Source organism: Rana temporaria, chromosome 3 (assembly GCF_905171775.1).
Source record: "Rana temporaria chromosome 3, aRanTem1.1, whole genome shotgun sequence".
Classification (NCBI taxonomy): domain Eukaryota; kingdom Metazoa; phylum Chordata; class Amphibia; order Anura; family Ranidae; genus Rana; species Rana temporaria.
Genome location: NC_053491.1, coordinates 138,779,236 through 138,803,433, shown reverse-complemented (window position 1 = coordinate 138,803,433; position 24,198 = coordinate 138,779,236). Strand labels below are relative to the sequence as shown.

Sequence of the window (24,198 nt, the reverse complement as noted above, 5' to 3'; positions counted from 1 at the left end):
TTACAATGATTTTATACCGATTTTTAATTGAAAATTAGGGGTGTGCGTTATACACGGGTGCGCGTTATACTCGAATAAATACGGTATGAAAGCAGTCGTCGTTAAATACTGTACATAGAAGATCAAGAACTCTGTGGAGTTAAATTCATTTGGCTTTATACTAAAACCTTAGCTTAATGTCTATGTATTAAATATGTACCAAACGCAAATAAATTATTGACCATTCACTCATGCAGTATTGATTATAAACTGAAATATAATTGTGCACTGTAAAATGGATGTGCTTGGATTTTATCATAGCTCTCCAAGGACTCGCTTCAGATGGATACAGAGTAGCTATGGGCCTGGTACTAATGCATGGGCCATTGATAACATTATTCTTTCTTCTGGATGCCCTTGGATGTGTTCAGGACATGGTGTGTGTGATTCAGGACACTGTGTGTAAGTATTAAAACGTTTATGCAATCGATTTACATAAAAAATTACATCTAAGAAAGGATACAGTTGGATAAATGTATTAATATTAGGATTCTAAGGGCTGCTACTAATGGTGCAGCACGTTTTATACAACTATTCAGAGCACCAAAACACAACAGTCTTAAACCGAAGTCTCTAAATTATGCTTAAAGCTACACTCCAGGCAAAGGTCACATTACATAGAGGAAATACATATATGGGAGCCGTTTACATGTCTTGTGCACATCTGGAAGGATGAACCCACTTTTTCTGTTAAATTTATGAATGTAGTGGTTTCAGTTCTCCATTCTCAGCCTGTTGTTAGTGAGGGAGTGGCAGAAGACTGATGAGGTTATTTCTCTGTTCAATATACTTTTCTCCAACCAGCTTGTTAATTGTCAAAGTATTTGCATGCGTGAGGCGGCACCCACTGCTACCCTTCCCAGTCTCAGTGCTGCTGCATTGGCGATTAAAGGAGGCTGATACTAATGTTTTTCCAAGTACTTACACTCACACTAGCATTTATTATTAAATATAGAGCTACATTTTATTATGTCATTCATATCAGTCTGGAATTCTTGCACTGCAAGATTTTGAGATGTGAAAAAGTAGATTGTTTGAAGCTGTATAACTTACAGTGACAAAATTGTTGCCTTATTAATAAAGTAGTTACTAATTAACTAAAGATAATAAGGGAATATGAAATAATAATAATTAAAAAATAATAATAAGCAGAAGTTTTTTTATTTATTTTTATTTATATATTGTATTATTCACTTGTACAATGCTAGCTTTGTTATTTTCTGCTAAAATCTCCTTATAAACGAAATTACAATGTCCACAGGGACTTGGAAAGCTCAGGCTTCTCATATTTTCTGGTATAGATAGTTAATCAATGATAATGATAATTGAGACTCCAAAGCGCTTCCAAAATACATTTACGCTGGAACTCCTGTTTAAAAATGAATATTTAAAGTATAACTAATTGCAAAACTTGGAGTGGAGATAGATTAGAACACCTCTTAGGTGTTTTATTGCTGCCTGTGTCCCCATTAGGGAGATTCACCCTCTCTATTTGTCCTGTTTAACTGCTTGCCGACCAGCCACCGCAGTTATACGGCGGCAGGTCGGCTCTGCTGGGCCAGATCACGTAGCTATACGTCATCTCGCTGAGCAGCCAATAGGGGCGCGCGCCGCCGGAGGCGCGCACCCCACGCTCGCCCCTGACTCCCGGGCACCCGCGATCGCTCGTTACAGAGCGAGAACTGGGAGCTGTGTGTGTAAACACACAGCTCCCGGTCCTGTCAGGGGAGAAATGCCTGACCGTCTGTTCATACAATGTATGAACAGCGATCAGTCATTTCCCCTAGTGAGTCCACCCACCCTACAGTTAGAACACACCCAGAGAACATACTTAACCCCTTCCTCGCCCCCTAGTGTTAACCCCTTCCCTGCCAGTGGCATTTTTATAGTAATTAATGCATTTTTATAGCACTGATCGCTATAAAAATGCCAATGGTCCCAAAGATGTGTCAAAAATGTCTGAAGTGTCCGCCATAATGTCGCAGTACCGAAAAAAATGCCATTACTAGTAAAAAAAAATATTAATAAAAATGCCATAAAACTATCCCCTATTTTGTAAACACTATAACTTTTGCACAAACCAATCAATAAACGCTTATTGCAAATATTTTTACGAAAAATATGTAGAAGAATACTAATATTAATTTTAATTTTTTTCAAAATTGTCGCTATATTTTTGTTTATAGCGCAAAAACTAAAAACTGCAGAGGTGATCAAATACCACCAAAAGAAATCTCTATTTGTGGGGAAAAAAACCGCCAATTTTGTTTGGGAGCCACGTCGCACGACCGCGCAATTGTCAGTTAAAGCGACGCAGTGCCGAATCGCAAAAAGTGCTCTGGTCTTTGACCAGCAATATGGTCCGGGGCTGAAGTGGTTAAAGAAAATCCCAAATTTTGAGTTGTCCCCAAAACAGTAATAGAAGGGAAATCTTCCAATTGGGTACACTAGTTCTGGTGGCCTGGGGGGCCCAAAGAATGCCCTTCATTTTCAGTGATTTCTTCTCACATCCTGTGGCTATGGGATAATGGGGCACAGAAGGCAAACAAAACTGACAAGAGTTATCACCCTCCTTTATCCAAATAAAAAAAGTTTGGTGTATAGTTCTACTTTAAGCATTAATCTATCTTTATTCACAGCCACCTCTAGTTCTGTATATGTGTTGCACAGAACTAAAGTACTGTACCTTTTAATGCAAACACTCTGAAATTGCAAGTTACATTTTAAACATGCATGCATACTACATGTGTGTTCAGGGTTTTTAGCATCCATATGCCATCTTCCCTAATCTACACACCTGCGTAAGTGAGAGGGGATGAAGGGGTGCTACTATCTACAGGAAGCGATGTAATCATTTCCACACGAGTTCATTGTAGGTACTGGGCATGTTAGAGGGCTGCTCTATCCCCACCCTAATCCTCCTTCTCTCCTGCTTTTAGTAGACACCAGTTACTATTTTCACAAAATTCAGCTGACGACAAATTAAAGAGGAGAACAGAGAGTGGGACTGGACAGAGCCACACTGTTCGGAGCAGTGATGTCTGTTATGCAAATATAGTAGCATAATACCATGTTATTAGGGAGGCATTGTGAGCCTATGACATCTGGGCTCTTCTACCATCAGAGCTGAAGTCAACAGGTCATAGAGAATTCCAGGACCTCAACTGTACTTGTACAGCACCTGGGAGACGTTCTAGAAAATCCACATAACACATAGGGGGTTATTTACTAATGGCAAATTCACTTAGCACTGCAAGTCCACTTGAAAGTGTGTTTGGAAGTGCAGTTGCTGTAGATCTGAGGGGGACATGCAAGGAAAATAAAAAACTGAATTTTAGCTTGCACATGATTGGATGATAAAATCAGCAGAGCTTCCCTTCATTTCAGATCTTCCCCTCAGATCTACAGTGTCTGCACTTCCAAGTGCACTTTCAGTGGACTTTCAAGTACAGTTGTAGTGCACTTGTAGTGCAAAGTGGATTTTCCTTTAGTAAATCAATCCATAGTTTTGATGCACTATTTTTAACTTGGAAGTCAGACTGTTCCCATTAAAAATAAAAACCTGTTGTTTGCTTTTAGTAGTGCGGCTAATAATATTCGTGTTTGCTTTATTCCAGGTGTGACAGAGGTTTTGGTGGCGCATACTGCGTCCCGATTGCACCTTTACCTTCAATTCTGAAAGATGACTTTAATAATAATCTGCATCCTGACTTGTGGCCTGAGGTGTATGGGGCAGAGCGGGGAAACCTTAATGGAGAAACAATTAAATCTGGGACGGCACTTATCTTTAAAGGGGTAAGGACCTACGTAAAGTTGCCCCTGCTATATGAGGGGCAACCAATGTTAAGTATGGCCGTCGTTCCCGCGTCGAAATTTAAAAATTTACGTTGTTTGCATAAGTCTTCAGTGAATGGGGGAACGTCAAAACCAATGACGTCCTTGCGACGTCATTTGGAGCAATGCACCCTGGGATATTTTACGGACGGCGCATGCGCAGTACGTTCGGCGCGGGAACGCGCTTAATTGAAATACTACACTCCCCCTACCCGCCTAATTTGAATTAGGCGGGCTTGCGCCGGGTGATTTACGCTACGCCGCCGCAACTTTACACGCAAGTGCTTTGTGAATAAAGCACTTGCCTGTAAAACTTGCGACGGCGTAACGTAAATGAGATACGTTACGCCCTCACAGTTTTGCGCGATTCTACGAGAATCTGGGCCTATGTTTTTATGTATGTCTTGGTATTATGTCTAAGCAAAGAATGTGACACTAGAAGAATATGGGAAGGTGTTTAACGATCCTCCTCACCTATTTTGTGGGGGGGAGAGAAGAACGTGTGGGTGTTTTTTTTTTTCCTTTTTTTTTTTCTCTCTTTCTCCTCTTCCTCTTTTTTTTGGGGGGGGGAGGGGGAGGATCCAAAAACACATATAATTTAGAAGGGAATACTATAATTATAAATAAGACGACACATATAAATATAACATTTTAAACACAACCCCTTTTTTTTGGGGGGGGTGTTTACTCCTCAATAAGGGAGGTAAACCTGAATCACAGACAAATAAATATAAGAAGGCACAGAGGAACATAATAAATAATAAATATCACAAGTATATAGCACTAGGAATACATATATAATAATACATTTTTTATAGTCACAAACGTCTTCCTGCATTCTCCCTCCCCACCCCCTTGGGGAGGACCGGAAACCACCATATAGTAAAGGATGGTAGTATCGAGCTGCCTTTTAAGTGTCAAGGCATGTTAAATGTTATATGTAAAGATTTTTTTTTTAATAAAGTTTAATTATAAAAAAAAAATAATGCCATTGGTTGTCTGGGTATTTGTTTAATTATATTGATATACTGTATACATTGTTTTATATCCAAGACAAGACAAACTAAACAAATTTACGTTCAATGAACTTAGGTCATATTTGTTTAAAAGTTCTTTAAAAATTAAGGTTACTCCTGTTCGAGGCAGTATTACTGCATGGCAGCTCTTTACAGAAGCCCCATAAAACAGAACATTCATCCTAAAATGTTCTGCTTTCTCAATACTATTTAATACTATTTGAAAGCCAACACTTCATCCTACCTACAATGTAGTCATGTTAGTTGTCCAATGTCAACCTATTATTTTGTAAATGAATGTTATTTATTTTCAGGAAGGATCCAGAATGATTGTTTCAAGAGATCTAGACTGTATGCACACATTATACATCCAGTTTTCATATAAATTCATTACCAAAGGTAGGTTTTATAGAAAAAAGTTTTTATAAAACTGCAGTATGACAGATTTTTAAAACCTGAGCAAAGGAAAACATCTGTATTTCTCACTGGAGTCTCACAGATGTTACGGACATATGGCAACCATTTCATTCATTTTGACATGTGTATGCTAACAAGTAAAACCCAGGTTCTGCAGGATACCATGGATCATATAGGGAGCAGTTCAATTGTTGAACGGGATGGCCATCAATGGCAGGGTAGTGTATCCCTATTTGAAGTAAAGCTATTAGTTTCTGAGAGTCATTTTAGTATTTTCAAACATAGGCAATCTGTCTTCCTAGAATACAGAGGCAGTTTATAGTAAAATAAGTCTAATTTATTCATTTGCATTCTTCTGTATTTAAAATTTTACGCATCAAAGGGAGCCATTTGTGAGCGGCCAGACTGGAGCATAGTTCAGCCTGGAGCATGCCCAGAGATCTTCAAGTATATACAGTGGTTGATCCCTGAAGACCCAGATGTCAGTTTTGGTCACAATCACAATGTATGTGATATATCCTGAACTAAGGACCTGTATCCAGTGAACTTTCTGATTGTGACTAAATTTGGCATTGTGTCTTTGGAGACTTAATTCCATATGTTTGCTGTCCACAGAAAATTCCTTCCATCTTAATGTGTTCTGAAAGTAGATCCAGGTATTTTTTCTTGATGTTTTTAAAGAAAATTATATTTAATAATCTACAAAAACACACAGGGGTTTATTTATTAAAACATGAGAGTTCACAATCTGGTACAGCTGTGCATGGCAGCCAATCAGCCAACCAATTAAGCTTTGACAAAAAAACTACAATCTGATTGCTTTCTATGCAGAGCTGCACTAGATTTTGCACTCTCCAGTTTTAGTAAATCAACCCCATGATGATTGAATTGACCTACTTTTCCATTGATAAGCCAAGTAAATGTTGAACTATGCATCTACAAATTTTTTGAGTACTTATGATGTTGTTCTTTGTATAGTCAATCTCTGGCCAAACCCTTTTTTTTTTTATTAGAGTGGGGAAAGTTTAAAACAGGTTTTTATTGCTGTCTTTGGTTGAGATTTACCAGTCCTGGTTACCACACATGAAGTGATGGGAAATCTGCCCACCGGGTCACACTTTCTACTCTTTCCTACTCCACTGTGGTAGTCTCTGCTTCACTTGGAGAGAGCAGTATAGCTTTGCAGACGTTCCCATTTCCCATGCTACCCAAAACCAAATAAGAAGAGTTTTTACTGTATTTCCTTATTAAGCATTTAAAAAAAATACTTTGTGATAATATGCAAATGTATCCACTGTTTGTTTTTCTTATAATACGTTTTATGATCTATTCTATTTGTACTTTTTATTTTAGGGGTTCCAGAGAGGTCACACTCCGTTCTTCTGCAATTCTCAGTCACAGGAGGCATCACCTGGCATCTCCTGGATGAATTTTATTTTACTCAAACTACTGATATCTTGTTTGTCAATACTCCTCTGCCAGCAGCAGCTCAAACCAATGCCACTAGGTTTAGGCTTTGGCAGCCTTACCACAATGGTATAGTATTTATTTTACTGTATCAAAAGTATTCTTTGAAGAGGAACTTCACTCCTACCTTGATATTTTTTTCACTCCATCATAATTCTTCCTATATGTAAATATAAAATACATACTTCCTATGCCATCCAGTCCACTGCTGTCCTCCTTTCAACCCAGTGTTCTTCTCTATCGCTGTGCTCGCATACCATCATCTTAGATTGACATCCCACACATGTGCAGATATGCCTCAAGTCTCCGCATGGAATTTCATGAAGTTCCCCCAAGCATGATCCCATTGACCTTCTGCTTTCTTTGTGTGCACAGGGGTTTCATGCCATATGTATGTGCAGGCTTGCTGAATGGCTCTGCCAGGTCCCATAGATCCTGCAGGGCATCTGCACATGTGTGAGATTGTGCTGCATACATCATGCTCGCCTTGGTGAGGATGCAGGAAGCTGATTTATTGTTAAAAAATCTGTTCCCAATTGTGTAAGACAGAGGGGGAAAGGCAGAGGAAAGTGAGTCATATTTATTAATGAAGGCCCAATTTAAAGCTGAATTCCAGGCACAAAAACTTTAATTTACATATAATCCTCAATAGCCACAAAGGATATAAATCCATGTTGTATGTATGTAGCAAATGCCTTTGTATAGACAGTTATTACCTTTTAATAGTAGCGGCGACATCATCACTTTTCATAGAGAAAAGATTTAGGTGAGGCCCAACAGACCCACTTATACAGGAGGCCTACAGAAAGCTACAGGGCAGTAAATACAGGACCAGTCACCCTGCATATGAAGAGAAAGCAGCAGTGAGACTCTCCTGCACAAAGCAAAGTTTCATGCTGTATTAATTGTAATATGGAGAACCAGAGATCACCAGTTAGCCCCTTGTAAAAGTAAACGGTCTTTATTGCTCTATCAAAAACAAGCAAACAAAAATAGTTTCAGCAACGGAATTGCAAATAGTCTATTCTTCTTGTGTAACGAAAACAGAATGGCTCACCACCCATATACTAGTCCCACACAAAGGGGTTGGGGGTTCCCGTCTTCTTCAGGTTGCCACAAAGGCCACAGGAGCTCAGCAAAATAATACCTTTGTTGACAGATAGTTCACACTTTCTTCTAGCTGTGAATTACTCCACTCCACCTCAAAGACAGGTGCTGAGTACTTCCTGCCCCTTTCCAAGCCTCCCCTTGTAGGCAGGTTAACCCTTTTGGGACCAAAGTCCCATAATCAGTGTTTGATGGCTCTTTTCCACCCAAAAAAGTCTCTGTGCTTCTGAATTTCAGGTCCCAAATAAGGACTTAACATTTCTGAGATAACTGCTGTTAAGCCTCTCCATTCCAACTAGACTACCTCAGAACCCATCACCCTGCATGGGTAAGACGACTCTCATTGTCCCCCTTAAGGGACCACAACCTAAATAGTGTGGAAATATGCTTGCCATCCAAGATCCATCCGTGGCATGCTGTACAGATCTGAATGAAATACACCAATCACTTTAACATTTAATAGGAATACACATGCCTCTCGTGTACAGGCAATTTACTAAACTTGGAGTTCAGACAAAAGTAACTTTTGTCTGTTAAAAAAAAAAACTGAAAACATTCCTCAAATGAAGACTATTTATAGAGGAAAGGCGAGAAATTCAGTCTTTATATGAAGCATGGATATAATAAATGGATATAAAAAAAATATTTATTCGTTTATCTCTCTCTATATATATATATATATATTTATATATATATATATATATATATATATATATATATATATTGTCAATATAAAAAAAATTCTCCATAATAGTAGTATTCTTATAACAATTTCAAAGATATCACATAACAATATTTAATGATCCAATAAAATAGTACAAAATATCTATATAACCTTGCTACTCTCTGTCACTGATGATAAAAAGATATATATTGAACATGATGGCAAAAATTACTTATATAATCATATGAACATGTATTGTGTAAACAAATGACATAAAAATCTATTGTCAATATAGGATTGGTGTAGAATATGGCAGCTCGTAGGTTGTCGCGTTTCGTAACTTTGGGTCACTCTTCAGGGGAAAGCCCATATTATCCATCTATAAATATATATATATATATATATATATATATATATATATATATATATATATATATATATATATATATATATATATATATATATATATATATATATATGAGATCTGACAAGGTCAAATAATGGAAAAGGATAAAAATGAGGGATCCCCCTACTACAAACTACTTACAAAACCATACCAACTGTTTACACAAGTGTTTGTATATCTGCACTTATTGCTAACAGCTATATATGCATGTAAGTGCTAACATAAATGTTTCTATATTTTCAATATGTTTGCTTCAATACTAAAACAAGAAGTCCCATTACTCTGGTGGTCAGCGAAGAAGGACCCCTACAGTTAGTGGTCAGTTGAGAAAAGGCCCCTTACATTGATTGTTAGTGGGAGAGATGTCCCCGTAGATTGGTACTTAGTGGTATAAAGAAACCCTGTACACTAGGGGTCAGTGGGAAGCATGCCCTCTTACATTGTTGGGCATTGAGAAAAAACACCCACACAAACATGGTGGACACAAACAAAGTCAATGCAGATAATAGCCATAGTGGAACCTAAGAGCCGGTTCACACTTCCGTGGCACGACTTCAGGGGTGACTGTGCAAGTCGTCCTGAAGACGACTTCAGAGGCGACCCGAAAAACGACTTCTGTATGCAAGTCAATGCAGGTCGCCCCGAGCCGCCCCCGAAGACGTGCAAGAACCTTTTTCTAAGTCGGAGCAACTTGCGTCGCTCCTATTAGAACGGTTCCATTGCATTGAATGGGACGCAACTCGTCAGGTGGCTGAGCCGCCTAACGAGTCGCCCCAGTGTGAACCGGCTCTAAAATTGACATGGAAATATATGGCTAGCTTAAACTATGACAACAAAGGCAAATACTTGCTCAGTACTGTACATATTTATTTTTGTCTACATCCATCCGTATTTACGCAGGCATATGAATAAATGCAATCATACACTTGAGACCTCCACCTCCTTTGAAATCTTATTACAAATTGTATTGTATTCTAAGGAAACCAGAATGCTCAGAAGATGTTATTTGTTGTAGATTCTGCAGCATGTGAGAATTATGAGATGAGCTGGCCATTACATTTGATGTTATTCTGTACTGTCACAGGAAAGAGAGATGAAATATGGATCATAGAAGACTTTGTCATTGATGGGAATAATGTACACAATCCTACCATCTTAATGGATACATTTGATTATGGCCCCAAGGAAGATAACTGGTTTTTCTACCCTGGTGGAAATATTGGTCTCTACTGTCCATACTCCTCCAAAGGCGCACCGTAAGTCAACACAGTTATTATTTATCACTTTTCATATGTCAAATGTAATTTCTCATATTTTAATGTCAATCTGAAGCTTTTTAAGAAAGTTTGCAGCTGAAAAAATAGAAAAGGACAATGAATCATGTGATATTCCAGATGCTTGATAGTTGTAAACCCTTAAAGCGGAGTTCCGGCCACAATTTCACTTTTTAAATATAAATACCCCTGTAATACACAAGCTTAATGTATTCTAGTAAAGTTAGTCTGTAAAATAAGGTCCGTTTTGTTAGGTTGTTACAGCATTTAGACACTTTATAAAATAGAAATTGACTGGGGCCATCTTAAGTGTGGGCATCATGAAGCCAGACTGTATGACTTCCTGGATTTCAGCCTTGCAGATCTCGCACATGCTCAGTGCTGCACAAGCAGTGTCAGATCAGGTTTCAGCACCTGTGCTGTCCAAGTCACATGATTCTTTGAGACTGGGGAGTGCACAGATTCCTGGAAAGTTACACCCACTACATTCCCAGGAGTCTGTGCGGTGTAGGTTAGGAAGCATTAAGCACCTAGGTGCAGGAAGTGGGAAGATTAACTATTCTGCCTAGCAACAACACTTTGAAGGCATCTAAAAAAAAAAAAAATTTTGTAAAGGACTAATGACATTTTTTTTTAAATTACTGATGTAATGTTATATTTATGGGTGGAACTCCACTTTAACCAAAGATTTGACCTCAAGCTGATTACATGAGTTCACCATCTCTAATTTGTATGCTTTTGCAATATAATGTATAACTTCTGTGTCCCTGTCAAGGAACTATTTAGCCCAGTGCCATGCTTCCCTTGCTCTTGTAGCATCTGGGCAGCAGGACCAGGCTAAGAGCAAGAAATCCACACACATGGCAGATATACAAAGAGCAAAATGTATCCGTTCTCTATTCTGTTAGCCTACTAAATGTGTTTCTCATTTACTGTATAAAAGTGTAAAAGCAGAGATCTCAGTGGCATACATCTCCAAATATACTGTATGTGTCTAAGCCTTTATGTGCATTGTGTTCTGCAGTACTAGTTTGATTCAAGCAAAAAAAATGTTAACATTTTATTTGTCTTTACCTCCCTTTGCAGGACTCTGCTGTATTTTTTTCTGATTTGTTCTGATCTGTACTATGAAAATGTAATAAAAACATTGAAAATAAAAATGTATTGTTATAAATAAAAAAAAATAAAAAAAGAAAGTTGGTGCTTTTCTACTACAATAATATGTCTATAAGTGCAGTAACTCCAGTAATGAAGATGTTTGTTTGATGTTAGGGAGGAAGATTCTGCTATGGTTTTTGTTTCGAACGAAGTAGGAGAGCATTCCATTACTACAAGAGATTTAGATGTGGATGAAAGCACTATCATTCAGTTTGAGGTAAACTAATTCCCTCTATTTTTTTAATCAGAAAAAGTTTAATGAAAAGTATAGTTTACAAATTTCCAGAGTGTAAAGTTATCCATAAAAACAGCATGACGGCAATACTGTCAAATTGCAAGCTCAAATATTGTACTCAAGCAAATAAGATATTGGCAAACCATAGAGGTGAGAATGATAATAAACATCACTTAGTTTAAGAACATCGACAGGTTGATCATGTTAGTAGCTACAGTAGTCTGTGTGACACCAAATCGAACCAGGCAAGACTGGGGGTATCCAGCCAACCATCCCATACCCTTTCAAATTTCTTGGAGCAGTCTCCCCTGATAAGTACAAATCTTTGGTCTAACTGCCACCCTTTTATTACATGTCAGATATGCTTTGTCTTCATTTATCACTCTGTACTTGCAATACGCTGTGATTTATCCTGCTGTACTTGTATGGTGTTAATGGCTGCACCCCTGAGCCTCATATCATTATTTACTTTGTGTAAGATATCCTGACTTGCTGAAGTACGCAATACAAGTTTAATATTATTTTATTATTATTATTGAAGCAGCCTCAATGTTGATAAATTTGGGTTCATATCTCAAGGTAGTTCCTATTATATGTGTCCACTCCTCCAGTGCCAGAGGATGTTGCAATTTCCAGTGTAGTAAGATGAATTAATGGGCTTGAAATAATGTTCTGGAGATCACCTATATCAGGGATATGCAATTAGCGGACCTCCAGCTGTTGCGGAACTGCAAGACTCTAACAGCCACAAGCATGACACCCAAAGGCAGAGGCATGATATGATTTGTAGTTTTGCAACAGCTGGAGGTCCGCTAATTGCATATCCCTGACCTATATGGTATGTTCCTTTGGAACCACATCATCCAGTATACCTAATATACACATACATACATACATACATACATACATACATACATACATACATATATCTGTTTGAGATCTAGTTTGAAATCAGTATTAAATGCACCATTAAGAGTGATAGTGACCATTCCCCAATATTTGTGCAGCTTTGGGCAAGGCCAGAGCATATGCATTAAAGCGGAGTTCCGGCCACAATTTCACTTTTTAAATATAAATACCCCTGTAATACACAAGCTTAATGTATTCTAGTAAAGTTAGTCTGTAAACTAAGGTCTGTTTTGTTAGGTTGTTACAGCATTTAGACACTTTATAAAATAGAAATTGACTGGGGCCATCTTAAGTGTGGGCATCATGAAGCCAGACTGTATGACTTCCTGGATTTCAGCCTTGCAGATGCACAAGCAGTGTCAGATCAGGTTTCAGCACCTGTGCTGTCCAAGTCACATGATTCTTTGAGACTGGGGAGTGCACAGACTCCTGGAAAGTTACACCCACTACATTCCCAGGAGTCTGTGTGGTGCATTAAGCACCTAGGTGCAGGAAGTGGGAAGATTAACTATTCTGCCTAGCAACAACACTTTGAAGGCATCTAAAAAAAAAAAAAAATTCGTAAAGGACTAATGACATTTTTTTAAAACTACTGATGTAATGTTATATTTATGGGTGGAACTCCACTTTAAGTCACAATGGTCCATGTGGCATCCACTGCAGGTTGGATCTTGCAGTAGACCCATGGTATAGACTTTGGATGGGATGGGATGTATTTGTAATAGTATATATCATTGGGAAAGTCTCTGAGATGTGTTCAAGGAGCTCATCTGGACAGACTGCAATTCCTCTTCCACTGGTCTGGCCCTGTATCACCCACATCACCCTCCCAATTTGCCAGGGCCTTACACGGGTAATGCTCTAAGTATGTGTTTAAAAGTAGAGTTTAGCATTGAGAAAAAAAAAAACCTTCATTGTGGTGGTATGCTGCATTAACTTAAAAATAGGCATAGGAGAGTGTTGCCAGGTGGTAGAGTACCCCAGAGATAACATAAATTGCAAATAGTAGAAGTACATATTGTGTGGGAGATTGTATTAGGACTCTATAGTAGAGAAGGGTACCAGTGAGTGTACCTTTATCAAAAATGTGATGCAAGTGAGTGATAACCTTGTGTCTGCCATTTACTAATATATGGCAACATGGATAATTCAGGGTAAGTATTATTTAACTATATGGTACTGCATAAAGTAAAAACAGTTACTTTCTGCAATTGCTAGGCCTTATCCCATATTTTATGCATGAGTGTCAGAGAAGCTAGTGGACCAGACTGTGTGACTGCAAAGAGGAGACCCAAAACGTATATAAGTGAAAATATAATAATTTATTAAGAAAAGGGAATAACACAAAACCACCTCTAACAGAACACAATGTAATAAATAACTAATAAACAGTGACCCAAGGATAACTAAAGACAATATGTACAGTGATGGGAGATACCGTAATCGTAAACAGGCCAGGCCGAGGTCATACACAGGGAGATCAGAAGATAGACAAGGACAGGGGATGAACAGGAACAGAGAGATGACGGATGGATGTGCTGCAAAGCAGGGATCCAGATAACAAGGGGACAGGGATCCAAGGCAATAGGGAAGCAGGAAGGGCAAGTCCAGGATGGGTTCGGGATAGGGATCAGGTCGCATTGGGTCAGGAAGATGCAGGCTCAACGTCAGGATCACAGGCTCAAGGTCAGGGAGAGAGATACCAAGGCGAGGTGTCCTTGCACTTGCCGGGTATAAATAGGGATGTCAGTAATTGGCTTCCAGTTACACCTGAGCGCAGAAGAGCCGTACGCTCCACACTGCCAGGATCCATCCGTTGATGGATATAACACCAGCAGGGAGAAGTTCTCCTGACAGTTCCAAACTGCCAGGAGACACCTGCTGGTGAACCACAGTACTGCAAGCCAAATAATAATTACCAGCGGATGGAACCTTTCCTGACAATGAGCTTATATGTGGGAAGCATTTTGTTAGGTCTACACGGTAGCTGGAACTCCTGACATGCTGTCAGGGTTGGGGATTTTGTGAAATGCATAATGACAAGAGTGGGGTCCAAAAGCTGGTTAGGTACAGTCAAGGATGGTACCATTCCTTTAACCACATGTTGCAATTGAGCTAGGTAATATAGCCAGGGTTTTGGAAGAGCTACACCTTCCCATCCTTTGGGCATTGCAGATGTTCCAGCCTAATCCTGGGAGGGTTATGTCACCACAAGAGGGATCAGAATATAGTATTAATAACATGGAATATCTTTAGGGGGATTACCACTTATTTCCTCCATTTACCTGTATGTACATCTTAGAATGAACAATATGAACAAATTGAATTAATCAAGTAACATTTCTATTTAATGTATTGCTTTTTTTACTAAGTCATGTCACCTTGCCATAGAATGTATACAATATTGTTTGTATTCATTAATTTAATATACCTGGTTTAACTGTTATTTTTTCGCAACATGTCTTAATGGTCAAACCTGTGTGTTTTTTACATTCTTTAATATCATTGCTCTTATTTGATCCAGATTAATGTGGGCTGCACAACGGACAGTAATTCTGATGATCCAGTAAGACTGGAGTTCTCTAGGGATTTTGGTGCCACGTGGCACTTGCTTCTCCCACTGTGCTACAGCAGTAGCAGCCACGTCAATTCACTGTGCACCACAGAGCATCACCCCAGTAGCACCTATTATGCTGGAACAATGCAAGGCTGGAGAAGAGAGGTCATCAACTTTGGTAAACTCCATCTTTGTGGGTAAGTTCAATAGCTGGCAAGCTTAGGATGTATGTTTACTTTGCATTTGTGTGCATTTAAATAGTAAGCACAATGTAAGAAAAGTTGAACAAAGGCAAGCCCAGGCCATTCTAACAAATTCCAATCCAATAGAATTCTTTGTTTTTACAGTAGGAAAGAATTAAAAGTAACAGGTGGCTAAAATGTTTCCAGGCATTCCGGTTTCAACCAGGAGCTCTGATGGTGTGAGAATGGATTACTAGATACAAACATTTTATTAAAGTTCAGACAAGATTGAAGTACCTTTGTCATACCTAGATTGATGGAAGAATTATTGCAAAGGTCACCTGCAGCACTCAGGAAAAGACCTCAGCCATGTGCCCTTGGTACAATAGTCTAGCAACTCATTAGATGACATTTCTTATCTATGGGTTTTGTCAAATCTTCTAGCCAGATATTATTGTGGAACATAGTTGGCCTTTTTATTATTTTGTTAGTAAAATATTTGTGACTTGACATGCAGCTTGTAGTGAAAACTGTTTGATGTGCATTTTACCAGTAATATTTGAAAAATATGCAACAGAAATAGTCAACTCATATATTTTTTGTTCTTTTGAAGTACTATTCGGTTCCGGTGGTATCAAGGATTTTATCCAACTGCAATGAAGCCTGTGACATGGGCCATTGATAACATTTATATTGGTCCTCAGTGTGAGGAGATGTGCAATGGTCATGGAAGTTGCATCAATGGCACCAAATGTATCTGTGACCCTGAATACTCTGGCCCCACTTGTAAAGTCAGCACTAAGAATCCAGACTTCCTCAAGGATGATTTTGAAGGTGATCTTGTAGTTCTAAAAAATACATGTTTCTGTTGTAGTTCTATAATGTCCTCATGTCATCATGTATTATTTGTTTACTTTAAGTGTAAGAAAATTAGCAAAACTATTGTTTTGTAATAGCCACAAAAAGGGTTAAGCTAGCAATAAATGTAGTTTGCATATAACTATGTCACCTTAGTTGTAGCGCACACCACAAAGGTTTACGGTGAAGAAAAAAGGCTGGATTTAATGTAGCTGATCTTACATTGTTTTCCATTATTGCTGAACAAACCTCTTCACCCCAGAAATCCTTTACAGGTCATTGCATAGTAGACCATTAGATGATTGAAAAGATACTAATAGGAGTATCCTCAATTTGCTTTAATATAGAAAGGAGATGCACAACATTACTTAAGTGTTACTAAACTCACAACAGTAAAATCAGTTTGTAAATGCAGTAAAGCATGCTTGTTATACTCACTGTGGAACCTAAGGGGTTAATCCTATGCATTGTGTAAAAAGGCTGTTTGATCCTGTGTTCTCTGATCCTCGCCTTTTTCCACTGTCCCCCCAGTCCATTATATTTTCATTATTTGACCAGGTATACACCATATACACAAACATGTGAGTTCCCGGAATGATCAGCAGAGGCTATACCTTATTTTACACAATGCAAGTTATTAAATGAACGGGTCAACTGAAGTTACCCTTTTCATGAATTACTAGTAGGAAATAGGAAATGGATTGATGAATTTGGGAACTTGCATAAAGCAGATGTCTATGTGAATCTGTAAGAGATCTCTGGGGGCTTTAGGCTTCAACCAGAGGGAACATATTTTGTTTTGTCAATGCAACATACTTTATTTATTATCACTGCCATTGACAAGTTACAGCATTATGGTAATTTATCTGACCTATAGCTGTTTGTATTGGTAATGCATTCTGAAGCACACATTTGGGTATATTTTATCTCCACAATTAATACAGATGTTTTCAGACAAAAATATACCCCAGACTTCAGCCACACATAAATAGACTTCAATAGTTTTAGACATAAATAAAATAGACTTCAGTTTAATAATGGTCCAGTCAGAATACATACATAACAAAAAAAGTCAGAAACTGCCCTGTTTCAGTTCTTATGAATGGATATGAATTAGATGTTTGGGAGATTTGTGCATTGAATCTTTTTTTATTTTCTATTATTGTCAACAAACCCAAAAACATCCAGGTCAAAACCTGTTTAAGGCTGGATTCACACCTATACAGTTTTAGTGCTCTTTGCATTTTGCAGATTTGCACTACAGCCCATTTTACATGGTTTCCTATAGAACACAATATGTAGTGCACATCTGCAAAATGTAAAAAGCACCACAAATGCAGGTGTGAATCCAGCCTAAAATCAGCTGATGACAGCATTAGACTATACAACCAATGCTCCATCTTCAAAGCTATACTATAGGTATGATTTTTAGTACAACACAACTGTGCAGAATGTAACTATGTGTTTATCATACCTGCATGATCGTTGTGGAGGCTGCAAATCACTGTAGTAGCTGACACTACTACAGGATAGAAGCCATCTTCTTGGGTCACTCATTTGTCACCACCCCCATTCACAGTCACCCTTGTATGGCAGGGGAAAAGCTAATGGAATACGATCTGCGTTTCATCAGCTTCATTGGAGGACAGGTGGGACATCAGGAGTCTTTTAGCTTCCTGATGTCTCTTTAATTAAAACCTTTGTTTGTTTTATTTGTTTGTTTTTAATTAAAACCTGTCACCAAAAAATACATCACATAGGGAACTTTGGTTTGGTAAAATAAATAAATAAATACTAACATGTAAAAAATTAACATTCCACCTGAGCACTTAAAATTCTTCCCCCAAAAAATGTTTGAGCCCCCCTCCCCCACACCCATACATGCACAAACTTATAAATGTAAATATATATAGTCTATAAAAGTAAATGCACGCTTTGAGGAGCACCAGTGCACAAATATCAATTACTCCACACCTGTTACACATCGCCATGCATGCCAAAGTGAGAGCAATAATTCTAAACCCATTATTTAACGATTGACTCTACACTGATGATCTCTAGGGGCTTTCAAAGCATCCCCTATGGATAATATAGGGTACTAAAGTTTGTCGCCGTTTAATGGCTACACGCAATTTTAATGCTTGACATGTTGAGTTGAGTTACTTGATGCAACATCTTTATATTTTGCCTGAATTTGGGTGATTTATTGTGTTTGAGTGCCCTAAAATTAACTTTAGCGTATTTTTTACAGAAATTTTGAGTGAATTACACTGTTGCGCTAATATTGTGTGACAGAAACAAAGATAGAAAAATATTATAATTACCATTCTAAAGCAATTTTAAGAGATATATATCCTCTCAGGCTTGACTAATAAATGTTTTATGAAATATACTAATAAGGCAAAGGCCCATCAGTCAGGCCTTTATTTTGTAGACACACATAAACACACACATACTGCTAATTCATTAATAATTTACTAACAGACATGTTAAACTGCTTCCATTTTGCTATATGTGGTTAATAATTATTTGAAGTGTTTGACACAGCATGATTGTACTATGCAATAATACATTTAGTTAGCAAATTAGCATTGGCAGCTTAGAAGTCTCTACTTTCATGAACATGGAGAGTGATTTATGAAGACTCATTTTTCCACAAATACAGAATGTTATTAGCACAAAGCTCTCAGCCCACTTCCCCTGTAGTTTCCTTCTCCTGCCCTGCAGTGCTACTCCATAGAGAAGGTCATTATGGGACTCTAGAAATGGACCCACAATTCATCTGTGCTGAGAGAGAACATTGTAGGGGTAAGGATGATAAGTATGATGATGCTTTTGCTCAGAATAACCTTTATTTTTGAATATTAAATATGTCCCAGCTGCTGCAAGCCAATAAACTTTGGAAACACATAATCGATCCCATAGTGCTGGACAATGCCTGAAGCCTCGTACACACGACCGAGGAACTCGACGGGCAAAACACATCGTTTTCCTCGTCGAGTTCCTTGTTAGGCTGTCGAGGAACTCGACAAGCCAATTTTCTCCATTCCTGTCAAGGAAATAGAGAACATGCTCTCTTTTTGGCTCGTCGAGTTTCTCGACAGTTTCCTCAACGAAAATGTACACACGACCGGTTTCCTCTGCAAAAAAATATCTCCCAGCAAGTTTCTTGCTGTTTTTTGCCGAGAAACTCGGTCGTGTATACGAGGCCTGAGACAGCATAGATCCAGATATTGATAAACTACAAACCCATTGATGTTCTACTACTACATTCATCATGCATAATAGTTGGATACAGTAGCCATGGGGACACTGACACATTTTTCACATCTTCACCTTCTAGTTCTTGTCTCCCACAGATATTTATAATACATTTATAATAATATAATAGATTTGAAGACCTGCATTGGTTGTATGCTCTGTAAATGAGGTGGTGTCATCCTGGGGGTTTCAGACACCACTTGTGTCCAATTAAACATGCCATTCAACATCCCCTGCCCCCGTTCTAGACCACAGTCCACTGAGCTAGCTCAGCTGCTGGCTAGGGACTGGGATTTAGCCACCTCAGGTGATTAAGTTTTGTCTCCCATTTCATTATTCTCCCCTTTGTATTTTCTTACTACTGACACCTACTTTAAAACTTTGCTAGTTTCTGTGAGTGGTCAGTACACAATAGGGAAACCCCTGTTTATGTATAAAAAGGGCTTGTGTGTTGAAAGAAACTTGCCAACACCCTCAATTGAAAGAAACTTATCAACACCCTTAGTGAAAGAAACTTATCAACACCCTTAATTAATAGTAAAATCACTGCTCTTTTCTAAAAAAAATTACAATAATCAAACTGCTTCATATACACAAGTTATTTACTTCCTACATATTAATGATATTGTACATGTTCTCCACTCCTAAATGCCCTATTTACAGTTCTACCCCATAAGGGTAAATAGGGTAGTACTAATTACATGTCAACTCAATAGAGAATTATGACAAAATTTACTGCCTTCTATTTTTGTTGTTATGACAACTCAAATCCACCAATTGTATGTACTTCAATCTTAAAGTTGATAAAGAGAGCATAATCTGTTTCCTTTGTATTCTACTCTGTAACTTTATATAGCAAAAAAACTTTAGAAAGTTAATGGCTTGTGGGATCTCCCTTAAAGTGGTTGTAAACCTCAAACATGAAATATGAAAAAAAACACATCCTTCTTCACTGTGTACTTGCCTTTCTATAAAGCACTCAGGCCTCGTACACACAACCGAGTTTCTCGGCAAAACCAGCAAGAAACTGGCTGGGAGATATTTTTTTGCCGAGTCGTGTGTACATTTTCGTTGAGGAAACTGTCGAGAAACTCGACGAGACAAAAAGAGAGCATGTTCTCTATTTCCTTGACGGGAATGGAAAAAATTGGCTTGTAGAGTTCCTCGACAGCCTAACAAGGAACTCGACGAGGAAAACGACATGTTTCGCCCGTCGAGTTCCTTGGTCGTGTGTTCGAGACTTGAGTGTCATTTCTCTCTGCTGCCTGGTTCCTCTCCGCGTGAGTCACTTCTGGGAGCTTTTCCCAATAGTTAAAAAGGTGACGGGGGGAGGGAGCTGCAGCATAGCCTATGACTGTTATCCACAGCTGTGCTTGTTCTCTGTACTGTGTGACGGGGGGTATGTCCTTTCCCACCAGTCAGGGCTCAGAGCTGTCGACTGTGTGAAGACTTCAGATCTCTGCCCTCTGCCCCTAGATCAAATTTGTTTTATCTCTGTGTATCACCTAATGCTAGTCATTTCAATGGGTACATGTAAGGGATTACAACCACTTTAACCTTCATGCACAATTCATCTTATAGACGCTCCAACTTCTTAATGCAGATAGGGAAGTCTAAAGAACCGTGTTTTTATATATGACTGTCTACATGCCAACAGAATCAGATAATACTGCAAATATAGGAAAATTAAAGGAAGTACATGATTAGGTCATAGGTACAAAAAAAAATATGAATATATTGGGGTTGTTTACCTAAAACTGAAGAGTGCAAAATCTGGTGCAGCATTGCATGGTAGCCAATCAGCTTCTGACTTCAGTTTAAGCTTCAGTTAAGCTTTGACAAAATAAAAATCTGGAAGGTTTCTATGCAGAGCTGCACCAGATTTTGCACTCTCCAGTTTTGTAAAATCAATCCCATTACATATTTCAAAGTGCTATAAAGTATTTCTCATTTTTGGTAATTGATATACTCGATTGGCCTTTTTCTCATCCAGAGGATCCCTGAGAACTTTCAGGTCTCAGGGAGCCCGTGCTAAAAAAATATTACATTTAAAACTCACAATGGTGGACAGTTGAATAATGTCTTTTACATTACTGATCAGTGAAGAAGGTCCTCCTTTACATTGGTCAGTGCTCCTTATGTCGAAGATCAATGGCCCCTTACATTTATTTTAGTATGGCAAGGGCCCTAACATTGCTGGGCATATTTAACAGTGTTTTTTTTATTTGCTATTTGTGACATCCTTAAAGCATAATTGGAGACAACACTAAGCCCCCATTCACACCAGTGTAACTTATCATGCAATTTGACAAAACCCATGACAAGTCGCACCCTATTGTTTGCTAATGGAACTGTTTAAAACAGTGCTACGCTGACTTTTTGAAAAAAAGTGCTGCACTATTTTTTGCAATTTCAGGTGCAACTTGCATAGACATCTGTGCATGAAGTCGCACAGATGTTAGCTAAGTCACGCCTGAAGTCGCTCTGACCTACAGATTTGAAATTGTGTGATTTGTAAAGCCGGATTCAGTGTGAACCAGGGCTCAGAAATATACAGGGATTTAAGGTATTACAGAAATACCAAACGGATAAAAATGTACAGTAGATATAGGGTCATGATAGTCATAAGGCACTTGTGGGCTTAGGCATAGTGCAACATAACAGTGCATTTCAGCCATTTCCTGTTTCTCTTTAGGTGCATTTATTACCTGCTTTCCAATGACAGTCCCATTGTAGACCATGCATAATATACACAGTCTGCTGCCATCAATAAATGTTTTAATTTTCACAGTAATATTTATGCAATTTTATTGCTGCCAAATAATGTGGGACATGAACAGAAGAGCCTCTTCATTCATGTCTAAGATAGATTTTACATAAGGCTATGTTCCGAATGTCCAGGATCCTGTCTTCCTAATGCTGGTATTTAGAGAAAGTTATTGATGTGGTAAAGTGTCTCCTATTGTTTTTATTTTTCTGGTCAGAAAACGTTTAATTATATGGTCTTTAACGGTGCCCCATGCATCATTTAAGGTATCCAATTAGAGGAAATTGTAACAGAAGTGGTCTCAGATTCCACTTTAGGTTAATGGTCATATTGACGCGGATATGTTGGATAGCCACAGGGAGTCATTAATCAGTGTAAGTATTTTGAAAACCTCACACTTCATCAAGTTTTCTCTCTCTCCTCAGGTCAATTAGAATCAGATAGATTCCTTCTAGTAAGTGGTGGAAAACCTTCCAGGAAATGTGGAATTCTATCTAGCGGAAACAATCTCTTCTTCAGTGATGAAGGCCTTAGAATGCTCATGACGAGAGATCTAGATTTATCTTTAGCTCGGTAAGGGGAAGATGTTCATCTATATTTACACAGAACATTTCATCTATCCTCATGAATGACATAAGGAAGCATTAAACCATTCTTTTATGTCATGGCATTTTTTTTCTAGCTCCATACATTCATTGATCACAATAAATCCTGTACATCCAAAAATAAGTGATAAAACCAGCTGTTATAATGGCAGCAAATATGAGTTACTAAACTGATTGTACCAGTTTGATTTTAAAATATACTGTATTCTGCCAATGAGTTTTTGAAACTAACATTGGGATACAGCAATTTACACCACATGTGTGATTATATGTAATGAACACTTTAAGAATTGTACCCAAAGGAGATTTTTCTGTTTTACAGAAAATTGGATAAAGTGTAGTCCACTACTGTGTCTATAGAGCTCTCTCAACAGAATATTTACCAAAAATCTGAAACTGATTTAGCAGACTAATCTTAGCTTTTTAAGTACCATACCAGGCTTTGAGGTACACACTACATTCTAGATTTATTCTTGGAGATAAGAGGGAGTATGATGCAGTATATCTGACCTTCCCATAATAATAAGTGGAGGATGCATTTTAACAGATACTTCTAATTCTGCTAGGGCAGAGTATGGTTTGTCACAACCAAGCTCAAGGGTGGTACATCTTGCTGCCAGGATCCCTGAAGGCTAAACAGTGGAGGAGTAAACCCTATTCCATCCCACCTAAATCTGATTATGGTATAGTTCTTCATAATTATTTCTATAAAACAAAATATTATTTTGCAGCTTTGGTGGCTGCATAAATAAAAATGTTTTATTTGTTGTAATTTATTTTATCCTTCCAGTGACACTTTTTGTTCTCTGTGACAACACTCAATTATTATACTGTAGCATTGTCACCCCAGGACAAGTAGTTTGTTAGGACAGCATAGCACCTCCTACTTTTCTCTTCTCCATGGCATAGTCCACAGAGAGAGCTGGGAAGGGAGCTGGGAGATTTCTTGCAGCATCAACAGGTGTTTTTGGATCTATCCACTAGCACTCCTGGCATCCCCCCCCCCCCCGCTTAGTACCCCCATTGCAAGCCGCTTGCTAAGGCAGATGCCTCTGTGTGCTCATAAAACAAACAGCTTGACTTAGCCCCTCCCTCTGCTTCCTCCTCAATGGCCAATAGCTCCCATTGCTTTCTCTAAGCCAATCAGAAGTGACAGAGCCTTGGTTCTTGCACATCACTAGATCGAGATCAGGCTTATGGACGGGGAATTATTGGGGGAAGCTGCGCATATTAAATAAAAGTAAAAAACCTTCTCTCCCTTTAAAACCGCTTTAACAGCCCAAATTTGAGAAAATAATAGAAGTTTATTGTTAGAATTTATTTACACTTTATCTTTTTTTATATAGAACTATATTTCCATCCCAAATGATTGAAATGCCTCCTATGTGGGAAAAAATACATGTTTTTTCATTCATGGCAAAGGGTTCCCAGAACACTGTGGA

The 24,198-nt window shown here is 38.3% G+C and overlaps 1 protein-coding gene across 2 annotated transcripts in view; it reads left to right on the top strand.

The window, feature by feature from the left end:
• The window catches only part of RELN (reelin), a 538,933-nt gene that overhangs the window by 429,011 nt on the left and 85,724 nt on the right, over window positions 1-24,198 (top strand). For both annotated transcript variants that reach the window (XM_040343494.1, XM_040343493.1), the window contains exons 35-43: window positions 301-441; window positions 3,657-3,834; window positions 5,204-5,288; window positions 6,660-6,842; window positions 10,035-10,206; window positions 11,497-11,599; window positions 15,051-15,280; window positions 15,879-16,099; window positions 22,577-22,724. In XM_040343494.1, coding sequence (XP_040199428.1) covers window positions 301-441; window positions 3,657-3,834; window positions 5,204-5,288; window positions 6,660-6,842; window positions 10,035-10,206; window positions 11,497-11,599; window positions 15,051-15,280; window positions 15,879-16,099; window positions 22,577-22,724 — 1,461 coding nt within the window. The remainder of the gene's footprint in view (window positions 1-300; window positions 442-3,656; window positions 3,835-5,203; window positions 5,289-6,659; window positions 6,843-10,034; window positions 10,207-11,496; window positions 11,600-15,050; window positions 15,281-15,878; window positions 16,100-22,576; window positions 22,725-24,198) is intronic.